General features: G+C 42.7%; 1 protein-coding gene across 1 annotated transcript; it reads left to right on the forward strand.

Moving 5' to 3' along the window:
* Positions 1 to 324: 324 nt before the first annotated feature.
* LOC104159829 (leucine-rich repeat-containing protein 16A-like) lies at positions 325 to 18,980 on the forward strand (the record flags this gene model as incomplete). Its single annotated transcript, XM_009697838.1, has 5 exons — positions 325 to 757; positions 6,025 to 6,103; positions 8,870 to 9,103; positions 11,827 to 11,961; positions 17,926 to 18,980. Coding segments are annotated over 5 exons (1,018 nt in total), but the record flags the coding sequence as incomplete, so codon positions are not given.
* Between the last annotated feature and the right edge of the window lie 1,202 nt (positions 18,981 to 20,182).

A 20,182-nucleotide genomic window follows, 5' to 3' on the forward strand; every position in this document is an offset into this window, starting at 1 on the left:
ACCCCGCTACCAAAACCTTGCCATGCAAAACCCGATACATATGGGCATAGACAGCTTGGGAAACAACTGGGTGCCCAGTGCCGATGAAACGGCTGCCTCTCTCCTTTATACAACGCACAAGGCCAGCTCAGGAACTCTCAAGACAGTATGATTGATGTTAACTGTCCAGTTTTTAATTTAGAGACACCAGCTAATGACTGGGCCTAGGGCAACGTATGGATCATACAAAAGATTGGCTTTACCCAGGAGAAGCCATTTGGTACTATTTAAAAGAGAGGGAGAAGGGAGCGGAAAAGGGTTTAAAATGTCTGTGTCTTTTATTAGGAGACCATCAGCTAAAAGTTCAGACAACAGTGATCCCAGTGAAGCAGGTGATGAGAAGAAGAAAAGGGACTCAAGGAAGAGTGGCTTCCTAAACTTAATCAAATCAAGAGGCTCCAAATCTGAACGTCCCCAGACTGTGTTGGTGGCAGAGGAGCCCTCCTCTCCCAAGGTTGCCTCAAAAAGTCCAGCTGTGGACACAAGCAAGAAGGAGGTAAAGCCTACAGAGCAGAATGGCAGTACAGAGCGATCTGAGGAATTAAAGACGCCAGACTCGCTGGAGGAGGCGCAGCCAGACGATGCGGCAAAAGCCGAGAGAGGTGACAGCAAAGGAAGCCCACAGGGAGGACGGAGGTACGGCGTGCAGGTGATGGGCAGTGGACTTCTCGCAGAAATGAAAGCCAAGCAGGAGAAGAGAGCAGCCTCTGCTCAGAAGGTGAAGGCAATTTGATTTCTCTTGAGTTGTTGAAATAATGAGCCAAGAGCCAGATGTCTTTGGGGGAGGTGGGTTGGGTCTGCAAGGGTTGGTGACTGAGGCTTGACACATCAGTCCTGCTTTCCACCAGGGATTATGGTGTTCCTGCTAGAGGATTGCTCTCTGCTGTGGTGGTTGAACATGAATACCCTGGCCAAGGAGTAGCCTGCACACGTGGAGCAGGAGATGCACCCTTAAGCCTGCACTTTCTCTCCTCTTGTGGAGGAGGTGACATCAGCTCTTGCGCTTAATGTTAGGCCATCACAAGCAGAGAAGAGGACATGTAATTGTTTGCATGTATTACAGAGTAATTTTTGGGCAACTAGTAAGCACAACTTGGATGTCTCCACTCCATACGATGTGTGGTTTGCTCATGTGTAATGGAAGCGTGCTTTAGAAAAGGTAAAGCTAGGGCAGACGACTTACTGTGTGCCCCCTGCACACCGGTTCCTTACGTGTTTGGCAGAGTTCACTACAGTGGTAGTTGTCTGTACTCTCCTCTTTTGGGAGGTGGTGTAGAAAGATGGAGAGATGTACTGTATTTTAAATTACATATTCCATGCAGAGAAGTAAATCTGGCTTCCAGACACTGTTCACAACTATTCAGCTTATACTTTTCTTGTTGCGTTTTTTTATTTTTATGTCCTTTTATACCTCACCTAATTATTTTTTATGCTTTTGATTTCTGTATTTCAAATACTAACACTGAAAGAAAATAAGCATACCTTAAAAAAAATATTAATCTATTCCCAATTATCTGTCCAGATTCCCTTTGCTCTCTCCAGTTTTCTTCTCTGTGAAGCACTGATGCTGGGCAAGAGCCCTGCTTTACTTCGCAAATGTGTGGAGTGGAATATCCTTGTGTTGCTCCAGAGCATTCTGTGCCGACCTATTTTGCCTGATGCCCATCTCCCATTGAACTTTCCCATTGTCATCCTCTGCTTCCTCCCAGCTGCACTTGGCACGTTCTAAAATTACCAAAGGATCAGCCTTTTGTCACTCCTCTCTTCTTCAATGTGCAGGGCGCTCGGATGCCATCCATTCCTCTCCATTATCCTCTGAAATTTGGAAGATGTTACCTTATGACAAAGCTCATCTGCAAACTTTGCTGTGTTTTCTTTCTTTCCTTTAACACATTGCAGAATTGTCTTGCTGTGACCAAGCAAGGCACCCAAAGATCATTTTTTACCTTTCTTCATAGTCTTATAGTGCTTGTCATGATGTCTGAACCATTCCTGCAGACACTAGAGTCTCATAATAAGCAGATTCAAATTAAACACAGTAGTATCTGGCTCATTAAAGAGATCCTTCAGCATAAAAAACTATTTTTCTGAAGAAATGACCAATTCCCAGCTTTCTCATTGGTGCTGAGTAGTGCCCACGAATAGTCTCATTGATTTTTAAAACACTAAGTTTTCAAGTAAAATGCCGTATGATTTTAAATAAGTGTTATGCTCTGCCTGTAACTTAGAAAATACCAAGCTAGTCCAGATTATATACATTTTTACCATTGCATAAATTGTGTAAGCTTGGTGCTCTTCACGTTCTTAACACTTGTCATCTAAAATTAGTCAGGTCTGGAATGATGTGACTTAGGTACAATACTAGCAAGTGTAATTTTTTTTTAAGTGGAGAGAGCAAAAATCCTCTTCGATTGATGAGCTTTCATAGCATCGATTGAAAACTTGAATTTCATCTATCAAAAAGAAAAGTTGTTACCTTTTCCCAGTACTTTTTTTCACACTTTGTTTTTTTACTGGTTGGAAAGGTTACCCCTCTTCTTTCAGGTTTAATTTTCAAGAAAATAATGTTGTTGATCCTATTTTTTCATTACATTTTGTAAAAATTTATATTTATGGAATGCAAAAGTAGGGATTTTTTAGTTTGGGGGCGGGTGGTGGGGTTTTTCTATTTATTTAAAGAGCGACAAGAAAGCTGAATTGAAATAGGACTCTATACACAGCAGGGCACCGAGTTATCCATTCTTAATGTTGCCCAGCGCACATGAAATTGAACTGCTGTTCAAAAGAATTTTTCACATACTTCATCCTAGACTTCAATATCGAATAATTCAGGTTTGCACTTTTATTCATGATATTCATGAAGGTGAAAATCATACAGTATCTTGATAGTTGAGCTACAGAAGACAGCATCCCACTGCTGTTACATTGTTTAGGATGGGTGTGACGTCAACTTCCCTAACATCTTCAAATTTATCAGAATTCCAGTATGATAGAAGATGGTATTTTCCTTTAAGGTACAGATGGCTGCTTATATTCTGAGTTATTTTACATGAAAACAAAGCCAGAAGGAATTTACTGTTTCATTCATACCCTACCAGTCTTGTTGCAGAGAGAAGTGATGAGCAGGTGCACAGTAGATGGAAAGATGGTAAATGCTTTTTTGTTTTCTTTTGCTTAGAGTACAACATGCGAATTGGCATTAATGGTAGAGACGAGCATTTGCAGATCAGTGTTGCCTGTCGGTGTACATAAAAAGATCTTTTAGCTCCATCTAGTGTGTACAGATTGAATCTTTAAATACCTAGAGCAAGACCTGTTAGCAGACCAAGATCATCTGTAACCTGTTTATTCACTCTCCATGGCACCCAACTCTGCAGTATTTCTCAACCTTGCATGAATTCCTATTAAAAGTAGAGCCTGATAAATTCACCTGCATTTATCTGACATGATTGACACCAACTCAGAGTATATTTTTGCAGCAAGTGTTTAGTGTTTAAGACCATAAGTGGTTTGTAATGTGTGTACAGGAGGTAGCCAAACATCCTATAATTACATTTTTAAGTACTACACTAATAGGTGCCAGCACTGGCTTTTGTACTTGTCTCTGCATGTGGTCCTATTTCCCCAGTAGTCCCATAACGAGGGAGGAAGGAGTTATAGTGAAATTAGTTTTCATATTGTCGTACAGCTCTCAAGTCATTTCCTGTAGCTAAGTGTTATGCATATATCTTCAATGCTTACTTAGGAAAATGAGTATTTCAGTGAAAGTTCATGGGAATTCACATTCCCCGAAGAAACTGTTAGTAAATTCAGTTCTCAAAAGTTGTTTTTTTTCCTAAAGGTATGGAAGAAAAATCCAGTAAGTGGAGAATGGTATTCCCTTCAAGAATATATAGCCAACACAGTCTTACAAAGAAACATGTGACTTTAGGAGGTGGAGAGGTGAGAATTTAGCCAAAATATCAATGACAGTCAAGAAACGGGAGTAAAAACCGAGTTTTCACCCAGTAGTACAAAGCGTAATGTTCCTGCTAGCTTTGGAGGGGACTTCGTTTTGTCCATACGGGCACTGTAGCTTACTATTTTGGCCTTACAAGTCATGGCATTTCTAGAGTGCGTCTGACCAGAAGACTTTGTTGTTTGGCTTGCACGTGGATTTTAACATACAGATGATTTTATACTTAAAACCTGTGGAAATATAATCCCCTAGAGTTGGATAGTTACATACATATCAAGATAGTTTTACAGTACGGGAAGTTTAATGATAATTCTAATAGGATCCTCCTTAACACAGTGTGCCATTTTAAGCACACACCAGTGCTCAGTGGAGAGTTCAGGAGGTAGCATTACCCTGCCAGGACTTAGACAGGAATAGCAAGCACTCAGCATCTCCATCCTTTTCCTTGTTATATTGAAGAGAGGCTTTGTTCTAGGAGCTGTGAGATTAGATGAGCAAAATGGAAGTATCGGTAAATCTCTAAGGCCAACCACACTGTTTTCTGCATCACTCCCCAAAATCTGCTTCTCTTGAAATGCCTGTGTTGAATTAACACCACAGGAGAAAGACATGTGGCCAGCATGGATATTTAGAGATCGTTCCTTTATGTTTATATTTAAAATACTATTTTCACTCTAAATCCGCCAATTTTTCTATAATTAGTATGTTCTCCTGCTACTTGTAACCATTCTCTTCCTTCCTACCTTTCCTGTTTATCCAGTTTTTATCTATGTGCTATACCTAGTAGTCTTCCAGGTTGGATGCCCCAAAGGGCAGTGATCACGTTTGACATACGCTGCGTGACAGGTGGTGGAGGTTTCTGAACGCTACGGGACAGTCAGATCCCAGCACGACTCATGCAGAGTCGGTGTTGGAGCAGTAGTAGCAGTGCCCTGAACATGACAACATGACTTATGCGTGGGTATATAACCAAATGCAGTGGTCATCAGCACAAATCATTTGCTGTAAGTCATTTGCCACACTAACTGGCTTGAAATAGCAAATCCAGGTCAAAATTAAAGCTCCCTACAAAACTCTATCCCCACTTCTTTAGTTTCAAAAAAATCTCACTTTTTGGCCTAGCCTTATCTTTATAAGACTTCTGTCACCAAATATCCTGCACTTTCTTCTATGTACTTGTTGTATCCTCCTGTTTATTCCTCTGCCTAAGCTTGGTAGCAAGTAAGACGGTAGAAGGAGGCTTGTTTTTTCACAAGCACATTGACTGCATATCTGAGCTTCTCCTGGTGAATACACAGGTTTCAAGCTCACTTAGGCTATAGCTATGATATGACAAAAGCCTTTGCACCGTTTCTTTTGAGGCCAGGATGTTAGGAAAGCTATTTTTGAGAACAGAAGACTTAGCCAGAATATCAGCACATAAACAAGAATCCTTCTTTCTTCAGAGATTCTGAGCATGCAGCAGTGCTTGTGATGATGGGTAGATTTAAACACCTTTCAGAAAGTAACGTCTGTTTGTTTTTAGAGGAATCCTGTAAATACGTGAGTGCTGCTACTTCTGTAGTTGCAGTTTTATCTAAAATACAAAGTTATTCTTGTATGTGGAAGAGCATAAGATCCATTCAGCAGTCATATTCAAAATCTAAATCTTCAGTAAAAGATTTTTTATTTTAAACCTAAACAAGGAATTTTAAAATATGGAGCTATCTTTGGAGAACAGGCTGTTTCCAACTAGCACCTTCAGTTTCAACTCCTGTACATTAGGAGACCTGTCACTTAGGAGGCAGGGTGTCATTGCAGCTTTGCTAGACATGTGGCAGTATTAGTTACAAATCAGCATAGTTTTCTCCCCGCTTAGATCTCTAAGACCTGAAATAGAAACAAAGAGAGAGAATCCACCGTTTATTACTATCCCTGCTTTCTCTGCCTTATGGCTTCCAAATTAGAACTTTTTTTCCTAAGAGAACCACTGAGTTGTGTTAATTACAGATATATTATTAATATGAGAACTTTTCTCACTCTTTCAGAAACTTGGGAATGACACAACTCCCAGAGAGTCTTTTGACACAGCGATGAGCTCAGAACGACTGGATGGAAGTGGTACAGGTACAGTTTGAGTTTCTTGGTATAAACTCTTTCTAGAAAATGCAAAATGCCTAACCTCAAAAATCTGACTTCACTCTCCAGATTGTGTGCCTACAATTGCTTAAGCAAAATAGGAGCTTCCACTACATGAAAAGGATTAGAAACAGGCTCGCTTCTTGTACTCTCTTGGACAGCACTTCTCATGAAGTCAGCTCTAGGACTGAGTTGACGGCTCAGCTTTTACTCTTGTGTTCCATGTTGCACAGGAGGGAAAGTACTTGGTGCACGTGCCTGGGGCACCTTCGAAAGGATGCTGACTTGTAATGGGATCAGCAAAGCTGACGCTGAACCCAGGAGCCAGCAAAAATGTCTATGCGTGAAGAAGTGAAACTCCTGAATATATCTGATGACCTAAATATGACCAATTTGCAAGGTTTATAGTAGTCTCTGCACGTACCAGCTTGAGTAGTCCTGGCTTTCAGCTGTTAGAATGACATCTCGTAGGCAATGGCCGCTGGCTCTTCCCAGGGTTTACCTGGCTTGACTGAAGCCAAGGCTGCAAAGCTGTGGAGGCCCCTGGACACTGCACACATGCACAAAATGACTCTCCATCGTGTACAAAATGGAGTCCAGCCTTGTAGTGGTTAGAGTGCCGATTCCCTCTGCACCTAGTCCTGCCGTGCCCTTATCAAGCTGTAGTCCTAGGCCCTGACATGGCAGCGCTTACAATGCAGCCATCTCAGGACAAGAAGAAATTCTGGTGTCTCTGCATACTTTTGGGACTGGCCAGTGAGGTGTTCAAAAGAGATTCAACTCTGGTGGTTTGCGCGTACTACACTCACTGGACTGAAAGGGTGGCACATAAGGTTGCCAAAACATACAGAAGCCAGGCTGAAAAAACAGGCTGAAATCAAAATCCAGATGTGGCCATCTTGGTTGAACACTTCAGAAATCGATTTTGAAGTTTTATACCTTTCTAAAGCTACTTTTAAAAGACAGCACATTCAGAGCATGCCAAACTATATAAATCCACGCTTTTAAAGCCTGCTTATCTTTTAAGGAGGACCTTGTGTACTATATGTGTCTGCTGATATCATCAAACTGAAGTCAGAGGAGCAAGAATAGTCTGTGCTTGGGACACAAGAGTAGCTGGGGGTGTCTGACCCCAGTTTTTCTCTGATCCTTGTCTGTGCCTGTGACACATTTCACCCCAACCTCACTGCACTGTGCATGCCCCTTCCTTTTGGTCTCCAGCTGTCAGTTCCTTCTTTACCACTTTTGCTCGAGAGCTCCCCGAGGCTGCTCTTTGCTGTTGTGGCTACAGTTTGGTTTGGGTTAATTTATTTTAGCTTACTGGGTCCTAATAATAATAGCAGGCCTGAGGTTAGGAAGGCAAGAAAGAGAGTTAATGGAAAATTGCTAGATGTTGCTACAGGAAATCTATAGATAGTACTGCAGAAGGAGAATAAGGGGGTTTTTTTATTCCTTGCTTCATATCTGGGTGTTGCCTGCCTTTTTGTATGCACACACAGGTGGAGAAGGTGTCCTCCTGTTTCGCTTGCAGCATGAAAGTCTATTGCGTGCATGCAGACAGAAACTCTCCCTGTCACGCACTCACAGAAATATATATGTGCCACACAAGTCTCTCGAGTTTTCCAGCGTTTAACTCCAGCTGGACTGAAAAACAGCTATGTAAGCTGGAAAAACATACTGGAGATTGGTTTGCAACAAACTATATCAACACTCCCCTCCCTCCCACTGCAGTTAAAATGTCTGTGCTCAGCACTTTTGTAACAAGTAGGACTTCTGAATGGGAATAGCAGGTAGGTAGGTCAAGTCAGCATCTGTGAGCACATACATGGCTTTGCCAAGTACCAAGGCTGCCCGTCTACATTTCAGCTAGTCTGTAATTCTCTTCTGAGAATAAAAATGTGACAATTGTTGAAAGTCCCAAGCTAACATACAAGTTCCAAGATTACCATTATCCCTGCTACATACTTCAACCTTCCAAAAGCTGCAGAGTAGGAAAGCAGGGCAGGCATTTCACTTGTTTGCAACCTAGAGTCCAGCAGGCTTTCTACCAGCTTGCACAGCTAGGTAGGACTGATTCATTGCTTGGAAGTCAGTGTAGCTGTATCTGTAAATACCTTGGTCTTTGTTTGGGATATATAATACGTTGATAAACTTGCTAATGTGTGGAAACTGTAATCCATATACAGTGTTACTAGATAAACCAAAATATTCTATAAAGAATACTTTGATCTCGGCTAAGTTTCCAAATCTCCTCCAGAGCTTGCTAAAACCAACAAATAAAAAGATGTAGCCTGCTGATCTCACATTTGGGATTTATTTTCTGGGCCAGGATTTCTCTGTTGATCTTGGATACCCAACCTTTTGTCTGTAGAGGCACAAAACAGCCAAAGGCTGCCTTTTCCGCTGATCCATGGCTGCTTTCTCAGCAGGTAAGCTGTACCATCTGCTCTCAGAAATATGAAGGAAGAATAAGGTCCAGCCAGCCATCACCCCAAATATATTGAAACGGGGGAGATGCCACTGCCTCTGAGACAATTGAATTGTGAAGCTTAGCACGTGTAAGAACTTGTTAGAACGTGTTAGATGCTTTTTTTGCAGTGATTTTGAATGAAATATTAGGAGTCCTCTTACACACTCACACGGCAATGCAGCAGTGATGTGTCGGCTAATGATGGTATTTTCCACACAAGCATATCTGTACATGGAGCCTTCTGTGTTGCAGGAGACTTTATTTTATATGTCTGTTTATTTTAGTGCCTAAACTCCAGCAGACCCTTCCAGAGAGTCGGTTCGCCTCAAATAAAGGTGACTCCATCTCATCATCATCAGAAAAGAATTCAAAAGCTGAACCAAAGGCAGAAGCTGGTGCAAAGGCAAGAAGTTCTTCCAATACACCGACCAGCCCGAAACCCCCACTGCAGTCAACAAAGCCCAGCCTGACAGGACGACCCACGGTGCCACAGAAACCACGCTCTGCCTCACGTACTGGTGAGGAGCTCTTCTGGGCATTCGTTATCCCCAGCCTGGGTGCTTCTGAGCGGTGTTGGTGTGGGTTATGGAGCAGCCACCCACGGCCACATCCTGAACAGAAGTTAGATGTAGAGGGACAGGTTCTTCTGTCACTGACTCTTGACTTGCATCCTTCTTTTCCACCTCCCTCTACCCTAATTCAAATAAACTTATTAAAATGGTTTAATCTGTGATCCAGAATAGTAAAGCCTGAGGAGAAGCAATAGCAGCAGCAGCAGAGCTGTTTTGAGTTAGCCCGCTTTCGTGGAAGAGGTGAGCATAGAAAGCTACATCAGCATCAAAGCCCTGTTGTAGTAGCACTGACAAAAATAACTATTTTCTCTGAACACCTGGCTCTAAATACTAAAGTCCTTGGGGTTTTCTGGCAGGCTGCTCTTATCCCCCAAGCAGATGCTTGTTATTCTTAATAATGTGCACAAATTGACTGTCTCTCACTCTCTTTTTCCTTGTTTTGCCTTTGTTTCTTTCCTTATTGCTTTTGACCGGAACAAATTGTAACTGTGATTTTATAACCCTGCAAGACTGTCAGTTGAATTACTATTAACTTCTGTTCTGTCCTAACCTCCTGCCCAGGTATATTATCCCAAGGTTCCCAATAGTGGGAAATATTTCAGCAGATGTCCCATACATTTGTCTGTGCTCTATTTAATAGGCCAGTGTCACAACCCCCTCTTCCCAAAGTACAGCCACTGCGGTTGGGGGGAATTAAATGCTAGTTACTGACTCCCTCAGTACCTGTGGCAAATAGAGCTTCTTAATTGCTAATGACTGAAAAATGAGAGCATGGCCATCTGTAAGAGCTTGCAGACCTCTAGGCTTTTCCTGTGCTCACTGTTGACTTTAGGAAAATGTCACTTCTGTTGAGGACGAGGGGGCAAAGGGATATTACAGCCTCCTCCCTGCCCTTGATGTGTAACCTGAGCATTACTTAGTCTCTACCAGTGGGTAGAACATTGTTCAAATAAAGACACACCTTCAGGTTTTAGATGGCTTTAAATTTATTTTATTGACCATTACAAAAATGGTCACAAAAGAGAGAGGTGTCGGCTAATAAGCTCACAAAGATGAATACAGTAGGAAAGCATGGCTTATTTAGTGATGCTTAGCCTGTAAAATAGGCAGTGTATTATCTCAAAATCTTAGGTATCGGAAAGACCTGAGCTATCTGTTTCTGCCAGCTCCTATTACCTGCAGAGAGTGCATACTGTGGGTTTAACACAGAGAGTAATTAATATTTACTTGTAATAGGCCAGCTCCTCAGGTGGCAGTAAAAGCAGCACCATCTCTGTTGCAGTCTAACTTCTATCTTCCTACTCGTAGCAACCTGCTGGCTAAGCACGCCCAGGCAACGTGTTGAAGCAGCCAAGCAATAATCCCATTTACGCTCTTGCTCCCACCGTTGTTTCCAGTAGTGTGGCCAAACTAATGGTATCAAATTTTTGCTAAGTAATCTGAGGGCGAAGGAACACTGCTCGGATGTCCGCAAATTATCAAAGACTGAAAGTAGTTCCTCGATAAAGCACATAACAGCATTAGTTCAGAAATACGTAGCTGTGTTTGCCGTGCACAGTGCTCATCCATATGTTGATACTGAGCTTCCCAAAGCAACTGGCCTCACAGGCACGTCAAAAGCATGGAGAAGGTCCAAGAATTGGTGTATCTGTTCAGATCGAGTTGCATTTGGAGAGTTATCACTTTCCTGTGCTGAAAGTAAAAAGATTGACTCCTTTGTGGTGGCTCCTCAACAGTGAGATAAATTCCTATTAATTTCCAGTACGCAACTGGATTAACTCATTGTACACATACGCAATACAGGTGGTTGAGGTCCTTTTTCCTTCTATCAATACTAATGTATTTTCCTAGTTCCTCTGTTGGGTATGTATGCCAATGTTTACTCCTTGGGAAACAAACGTCCAAGCAATTTAAGTAATCCATTGTAGCTATACTTCCCCGCTATCCAAATGAAGGCTGTCTTGTGTAAGACTGAAAAGGTCTTCCCGTAAGGACTGTAAAGGTGGTAATCAACTTGTCATACATAACACATACCCAGCCTTTTAGAGAAACAAGATATCCAGATGGTTTAAACTATGGGTTTGAATTTAAGTTCCAGATTTCCTCACAGTCTAGAAGATGAAGTATTTTTTCTATTTAGAAAATCTTTGCAGATACTGTCATGTTATGTTCTGGCAATTTATTCCTGGAAGTAGAGCGTTCTGTAGGCTATTTATGAAATTTGTTTCCCTGGCTCACTTTTATGCCTTATAACTGTGCAACAGGATATCTGAATTGATCAGTTCATTATGTTTCAGGACAATAAAAATATAAATAGAACAAATATTTATGAAAATCCATCCATAATGGTTTTCAACTGTTCTTTACAAATTACATACTTACGTCTTGCAAAAAATTCATTTGATCCCATCAGATTTCTATTTGTGCTGCAATAGCAGTACACATTTCAAATGCTGAAATTGAGATCTTTGCTTTGGCTATTAAAATTCTTTCACCTGGACTGAGGGCCATCATGCGTTCTCTTGACACAAATTCCTGAATCCTTCTTTTTCTGACAGATTCTAGCTGTTTCTTGTTTGTGTATTGTGTTGAGGTTTGGCCCATCATAACAGCACTATTTCTGTGAGCTACAACACAAATATAAGTTCTCACCCTTTTGTACTCCACAGAGGATGCTCCGGAGTCTCCCTCTGGCCCCAGTTCCCCAAAAGTTGCCCTGCTTCCACCTGTGCTGAAGAAAGTTCCTTCTGATAAAGAAAAGGATGGTCAGAGCAGCCCCTCAGTCAGATCGTTTCCTCAAGAAGGTAGGAATGTGGGGTATAACTGTTGTTTCAGCGTGCTTGTCTTCTACTAGAATTTGATGTGTCATTGTCCCCTGGTTTGTTTTCACTTGGAAGGGAAGAGGGTTAGTTATTTGGAGGAAAAAAGAGCAAGGAAAGCGTATCTTTCACTCCTCATCTCCTCCACCCATAGGCTGGTGCTCTATATTTTCTTCCTTTAATCAAACCAAGGTTTAGTTTGGTCTGAATCAAGATACTGGTTGGTACTGATCACACACAATGATGTGATGTGCATTTCTGTGGTTCAGCACATTTCTGGGGGGCAGCCATGACTTTGTTCCTTGCAGCCAGCCTGTTCTTCTGTTTGTACTTCTCCTTTCTGTGGGGTCGCTGCATGTGACTGACTTCTCCTCCTCCTCAGGCCATGAGTCTCTGTGTGCCAGGGCAGGGCTCAGTCCTTTTTACGCACAGCAGTAGGCTGCTGCCTTGTCTTTGCTGCTTTTCATGTGTGCACTGGATTTCTGCTTTTACTGACATGTTTGCTTGCCCACAGTTAGCCCTTAGAAGAGCTAAGGCTTCCTCTGATAGCATAGGATACATGGAGTAGTCACAGAAATGTCGCTCAGTGTGGTCGTACCTGGCACAAATGACAACGTTGGAAATCTGAGGGTGAGACCTCTTCCTTCCTGGAACTCTCCTCAAGAAAGACATCCAGGGCGATTCCCATCACTTCAGCTGTGAGACAAAAGGGTGCCTTTTCACACTCTGCCAGCAGTTTTTCATAGTGTAGGATGGGGACGGACGAGTCGAGGCAGAACCTAACGCTGGGTTGTGAAGGCTGAGCCATTGGACTGCCCACAGAGCCCACCATTACCCTCTAGATGAGAGAAGGGGCAAAGCCATCCCCAAAGCGGGATGGTCCAGAGGTGTACTTTGAGAAGCTTCTCCTTTTCTCTCCTAAAACTACCCTTTTCTTTATGAAACAACTTACCTCACAGTCTGGGTGGTGCTTTGCTTGGAAGATTGTTGCTGTGGTGGCTACCATTTGGTGACTGCATGTCAACACGTCGGGTATTCGGCTACAGGTTCTGACTCTCGCTTCAGCCACCTATATGATGCCATTGGGCCACTCTTGTGCCATAAAGGTAGCCCAGCAGAACCACCGCAGTCTCACTGAATTATGCAGAACTAGCAGGACACAACGCACCCAAGGACCTCTCCTGTGTCTGAGGGTTCAGACGGTCCACGTTGCCAAAAGCTGCCACACTCTGTGGCTCAGGGTCCCAAAAAGACAGCAAGGTGTCTGAAATGCTTCCCAGTGGCTGTGGCATGAGGGCTGCAAGGCAGAATAGCACCTGGTTTATTCTCCTGCCTTTACTCCTGTCAGAGCCTGTGTTGAGACAGGTGAACTGGGCTACAACTTAGGGATCAGACTCGCTACACTGGTGCCATCCTGTTGAGGATGGTTGCAGTCAAAGGTTCTTGCCACAACAGACTCTCAGCTGTTGTCTGATAACTGCATGTACTGGAGTCCTTGTTTTCTGACGAGCTTTTCACCAGACTGCAAGAGAGAACTTACTACTACGTAACTAGAGAAACACAGCGTAATGGGACTTGTTGCAGGTACATTTAAATGTGAGGTTAACCTGACCGTTTCTGTGCTATATGCCTTCTCCATCTCCCTGTCATGAGAGGGGACATTAAAGAAGCAGGGAATATGGAATCGTAACTACAATCCTTTTGTGTTGCAGCAATCTCTTAATACAGCAGAGATTTGGCAAGGTTTTGCAGTTTGTGGTTGTCACATGGTAAGAGGGACGTTCGCTTTATTTTTGAAATGTATTTGCTATTTGCAGATCCTTACACAAAAGGAGTCAGACGCTGTGCTTTCCTCACTCCTTGCTCCTTTAGACAGACCTCCACAGACAACTTGGCCAAACACAGGGTTTTCTAGTTGCAGCTACTTTGTACTGTACGAATTTTATCAATAATAGTTTAGAATGCCTAAAATTAGGTTTCCAGGTCCTTACAGAGCTGCTATACTTTGCATAAAATTGTTCAGGAAAGAGTAAATTCTGTTTCATTTTGGGGTGGGTTTTTTTCAGCTTTTCCTTTTTTCTTTATTACTGTTCTGCTTCCTCACTCAGTCATTCCTCTATCCTTGCTTTCTGCTGCCTTTCAAACTAGCCTGCTCAATTTATTTCTGCAACTGGTACATCACTGCAAATCTGCCTAAGTTAGTAAACAAAATTATATCTCCTGCAAAAGAAAGCTGCAAATTAGATGATACTTGATTATAAAATTGCTTTATGTTAATGAGTTTAACTGTACTTTGTGGGACAATCTTAGAATACACCTCTTTACACAGCGTACCTTTAAGATCGGGCTGCAGTTACCAACATGCGCAAATATCTGAACTAAATTTAAGCAAGCATCTGGCATATTGCTTGCTACTCTTTGAACAATTGATTAAATGGGATGGATAAGGGAAGTTATTTGTATTACTTTCCATATGTGGGCCTACATAACAGCTTAGGTGTATAAATGACCCATTTTCCCTGCCAGAGCAAACAGGAGATTGTCAAAAAAGAGATACAGCTCCTGACTGTGCCAAGTCAGCTGGCGGCGTGAAAACCACTTCGGGGCAGTGTTCTACCAGTGCAGAAGAGGAAGCTAATGTGCTTGGGCAGAGGAAGGCACAGCCAACTTCTGGTTAGAAGTTTTCATTTTCTCATCGAGATGGTGCTTGATAACTGGCACTAACAATCGTTAAGAAACGGTAATGGCAAAGAAGCCACAAAAGGGTGTGGGTTTGTCATTGGATTATGAGAAAGGTAAAAATCTCATGGGATGTTTGTCATCTTTCTGTCCCCATGGGGACTACGTAGCATGAAAAAATTTCTAGGTAAGAAATGCACGTGTGTTTTTTCCTTCGTGGCAACACCAGTGACCAGTACCATATAGCACCTGCGGCCCCTCTGCAGAAGAGGGCTCGTTACAAACCATGATTGCTCATCGCAGTGGTGCTGGCACGCTGCCGTGTAAGTACACCGGAGGTAGACTGTCCGCCGCTTTCTGTGCTTACATACCTTCCCTTTTTAAGATGCGTGCACTGAAGTATTTCAAAATACATTTCAGCCTGCGTATTGTTAGTGCCAGTTTCGGTACATCACTCACAAAACCATTTGAGAACTGGGTAAATCAGATTTTTTTGACGTAGCACTTTGATTTTCAGCTGCCTAAACAAACAAACACACACCAAAAGAACCCAAAACCAGCACTGTGCTGCACGTTTAAGCCGTGCTTCCTGAAGAGCAGCTTTGACTGATAGCATGCTCATTCAGTAGGCTATAAAAATGTTTGGTTGATCTATCTGTTTTTAAAATCTAAAAGCTCCTGTTCCCAAATGGTATGTATTTACATGCTTCTCTTTACCTCTTAACTGGTTTGTTTAAACAATGATTCAAAATTACTTTTTTTCTGAAGTGTTTTAATGAGGTATTTGAACATCTTATGCAATTACATTTACATACAGTTTTTCTGTTTATAAGACATCATGTATCCTTGTTGTAACAACCTCAGCCCAAAATGTATGAATTGATTTCCTTTTCATATTGTAGAATCAAACTTAGCCCACCCAAACTTGGAATCTCTCCCCCCTGTCATAATCAAATTATTATATTTTAGTTCATTCAAAGATATCTCTCTGGTAAAGTAAATTTCAAAAGCTGAGATACTGCCGCAGATCTGTGCAGGTCACCTGTGTATGGTTTCATCGGGGCAAGGGTAAGCTCTTACGGCAGAAGCTTGCTTTGCAGTATGTGAACTTAAATGCCTGATACATTTTTGAGGCATTTTTAGGGCAAACTACCTGTCTTGATTTATCAGGCCATAAACTCAAATGGCCACTGCAGGGTGTGTTCTGGGTTTTGTTTGAAGAGTGAATGGAGGCCAAGCAAAGGCCATGTAATTACTAGGAGGTTACAAGTATCAAGAACGACTCAAAAATTTCCAGGCTCCTATTTCTTTGAAAGGCAGTGGTGTTCGGGAAGATGGAAATGCTTAAATTCTTTTTACAGAATTTAGGTGTCTTAATCCTCTCCAATTCTATTAAATAGTATTAAAAACCTCTCTTAAAATCCTTTCCTCTTCTTCCCCAACTTGCAAAGCCGGGATAAGAATGCAGCGAGCGTGTAGCTGCTGGCTCTCATTTTCTCCCATATTTTGGCTAGCATAAATAAGGTAACGGGTATTTTGGACTCAGGAGAACTATTTGGGTAGCAAATGTGCCGTGTGTGCAGAGGTGGGCCTCTGCAAGATGCGTGCTGGATATATCTGTTCTGCTTTCATCACGGCAAAGATCCAGGACTGGAGAATGTCTGTGCCAAATGAAGACAGGGCAGAGCTTTCTGTCCCCTGTTTCACAGCCTGTTGACAGGCACCGGCACTGCTTGGGGAGTCGTGCTGGCCCCCCCGGGGATACAGGGAGCATCCCTACTGCGGCTGCCCCAGCAGCTCAGCAGCGTCGGCTCCCTCAGGATTCCTGTCGACATTTTTCCTCATTCCTGGCAGACCCTAACACAGCCTGGCACAATTTGAAACGGCCACGGAGATGTGACAGTGACAGGGCAGGCTGTCCCTTGGGGGAGCAAGGCTGTAGGTGAGTGGTACACGGGGAAGGAGAGGTGGTCCTTCATGGCCACCGCAGCTGCTGGTGCCTTCTTGGGAGAGGCGTGCACAAAGGTCAACAGGCAGAAGGATCAGTGCGAACCAAAGCCGGACGTCCGTATCCGAAACGGTGGAGCAAAGAAGGTCTCTTAACTGTAACTTTTCATTTTGTGGGGGTGAAGTGAGATCACTTGCAACAGAGTCATATTTAAGGGCCACTGTGTGTTTAAAGGTTCATTTTAATTGGAAGTATGAGATTTCTAAAGCTATTAATCACACACACAGAATCACAGAATCGGTTTGGTTGGAAGAAACCTCTGGGATCATCGAGTCCAACCTTTGCCCTAACACCACCATGTCAACTAGACCGTGGCACTAAGTGCCACCTCCAGTCTTTTCTTAAACACCTCCTTGCATAACGTCACCCCCATCGATGTGTATAATAACTCTTCTTGTAACCAAAGCAGTTGTAGACCACTGATTAGATCAGAAATCTTAACAAGGTTTTACAGCCTTCTTTCCAATTTATTTCAAAGCTTGTAGGTTTTGGGAAAACCCTGCCCTTACCGAGATTTGAGAGTGCTGGGCGAACAAAATGGGTACTTTTTGCATTTAGATCATGGGAAGTGGGTACGTCCTCCTGCTTTCGCTGCTGCCGAGCACAGCGAGGTGCAGAGCCCGTGGTCTCAGCTGGAGGAGATGCAGGCTGGGCTCAGAACCATGGGGTCCCCTCCATCAGGGAGCAGGGAGGCTGTCGGGACCTGGCAGTGCTGGTGGGGCAGGGAGCAGCGGTTCAATGCCAAGTCTGTGAACGTCTGTCCTGATTAAGGCTGCTGAGTCAAAAGGGAGAATATAGATGTGTCCTGCTAGGGAGATGGGCCTGCCTGGGACATGTGCCAGTGGTCTGAGGGGTGCCCGGCAAGGATGTCCATCTCGGCGGTCAGGAGTGCCATGTCTGAGATCCAGCCCAGCTTGAAAAAGAATGCTGTTCTGGTTTTGAAGTGGTGTGATGAGAAGAAAGTCTCCAGGTCGTTTCTAACTGTAATGTTTATCCATGTCTCAGTACTGAATACTTCATATTTCAAGGTTGCCTGCTTGCTGGTCGGCAGTGGAATAAAGTTTGCTCAAATTCTCTCTCTTCTCTCTCACCTTTTTCTGGGTTGAAGAATGAATAGACCCATGCTACTCCCACTAGTGCAAATGAATTCAGTGGGAGCAGGAGCAGGTCCTGTGTGCATGAATAACTTATTTTTAATTATCACTATCTTTCTTCCTCTCTCTTCTACAATCATTAGTAAGACCTATTTCTGTTTTATACAGCTGCAAAAAGAAGCCCTGGGCAGCAGTCTCATGAGTTCCAGGAACTGAAGCAGAGGTCCTTGAGTAAAGATGGCCATCAGGGAAGCAAGTCTAGCGACTCTGGCGAAGAAGCAGATAAAGATTTTATTTTTGTTTAGCGATCGGTACAAGTGCATCGTAGCGCAAGAGCTTTTTATAACGATCAGGGTACAGCAATCAACAGCCCTTCTAGCCAGCTGCTCTTTCACCACAGGTATATTTCCATGCAGAAAACCTGATCTTCCAGTCGTGATTTACAGTACACTCACTCGGCATTGATTCAGTCCTTAATTTCTGTTCTGTACAACGCAGACGTTCCTTTCCATGCCTTTGCTAAAGCCAGCGATTCTTTGGTGTATTCTACTTGAATTCCTCTGAAGCAGCTACAGAGAGTGCCCTGCATTAGGGCATTTAGAAAGCAAAGCAAATTAACTGGACACTGTCTCACCCTAATACACTGTACAGCAGGTAATGTGTTGTACTGCTGAATGTAAATGTGTCAAATCTGCACGTGACTTACCTATAAATATATTCTTGCGGTATGCAATTGCACATTGTAATTATATTAAAAGAGCACACTAATAAAATGATTTGTATAGATTATATATATTAAATGCTTGGGTATGGTTTTTACATTCTCCCGTAGGGAGCTTCTTTCTTCCTGTTCTCGTACTGTACATAAAGCTCCAACGCTTACATTTGTGTACCGTCAAAAAGCACAACAGAGAAGGATTTGGATGACGTATAATCATGGTATGCTTCCACATTCGTATATTAATGTATATAGTTTATTGGAATGAGGGCAATTGAAATTTTATTAATATTGGTGTTTTCTAGAGGCCTTCCTCAGTTCTGTCTGCATATTAGCTTCCTTTCAATGTGTAATTCTATGAGAGAAATAGTTGGACATCTGTAAAAACATTTCGGCTTTTGAGGGAGGGGGTGCAAATTTCACAGCTACCCACTTACATTACAGGTTGAAGGGATTTTATTCATATGTATATTTGTAACAATAAAAAATGATTTTACAACTGAAATACTTGTCTTTGTTTTTACAGCACTATTTGTGGTCTGACGGTCTCTCTTTTTAGTGATGGCATTGTGTCAGGTAGACAAAGCATGCAGTTAAGACAAAACCCATACAGTCTTTTTCTGCTTCTAGTTAAATGTCTGTTCCGACTGAAAGGGACGCATACACATCATCTTCGTAAAACTGCTCAAAGAAGGCCTCTTTGCTCATCTCCTCCCTTGGGATCTTCAGCACAGCAACCTTCACGTGAGCCAGAAACACCGACTATCTAAATTCTCTATTTTGGTTCCGTAGGACAGAAGGAAAATTGGTTTGGTAACTCTCTCCCAAGAGCAGCTTCCCGGGCCCTGCTGTGCTTTCTTGCCTGGGTAGAAATGCTCAGATACCCGTCTGTCAGATGACCTTCCCTCTGATCCCTGCGCACCTACCTGCTGGTGCCACTTCTCCTATCGCAGCCTAAAGGGCTGCTAAGTCAAACCAGTAGCCTTCCTACCAGAACACCTTAGAAGCACTTTTTAGAGGTTTACATCTCAGAAGTAGGCTACAAGGCTGTGGGAAAGGGGTCCTGAAGGCTGGGGCTTCATACCGGGGGGTTGCGCTGTCTTGAAATTCTGCGCTTGTCTAAAATCATTAGGAGAAAGTTCTTCATTTTCACAGGCGTATGTTCTTGATTTATTGGGCATCAGTGCGAACAAAAGACAAATGGCGAAGGAAAATTTCAGATGCTTGTATTAGAAAGGAAAAATAATCCAGTCATAAATAAACTGCAAGTTTTGTTCCCATAGGACATGAAGAAGACAATGGTCTGAGCAGTGTAAGTATGCAAGAAGAGTTCCCCGATTTGTTGGTCTTGTGAATTTAACAAAATTAATAGCAAAGGTTGTGGTATTAATTAAAAAAAAAAAAAAAACAGACTTCTGACTGCTGAGAACCTCTCTTACTTGTGCTTGATGTCTTTCTCACCAGTCATCTGAGATGCTGCACTGGTCCTGCTGTGAGAAATCACAGCAATAGTGTGTGCCCATCACCCTGGTATCAGTAAACCAATGACAAGGAAGTCTGAAATGCTGTAGAGAAACTATGTGTGTGTGCTGATAAACACAAGAAGAAGAAAAGCTATAGTGCTGTAATAGTTGTCTGCTGAAGTATAAAGATCTCATTAGACAGCAATGTTTTTCCATATTCGTTACGGAAAGCCTTTCCAGCCTT

Source organism: Cariama cristata, unplaced genomic scaffold, assembly GCF_000690535.1.
Source record: "Cariama cristata isolate BGI_N322 unplaced genomic scaffold, ASM69053v1 scaffold14813, whole genome shotgun sequence".
Classification (NCBI taxonomy): domain Eukaryota; kingdom Metazoa; phylum Chordata; class Aves; order Cariamiformes; family Cariamidae; genus Cariama; species Cariama cristata.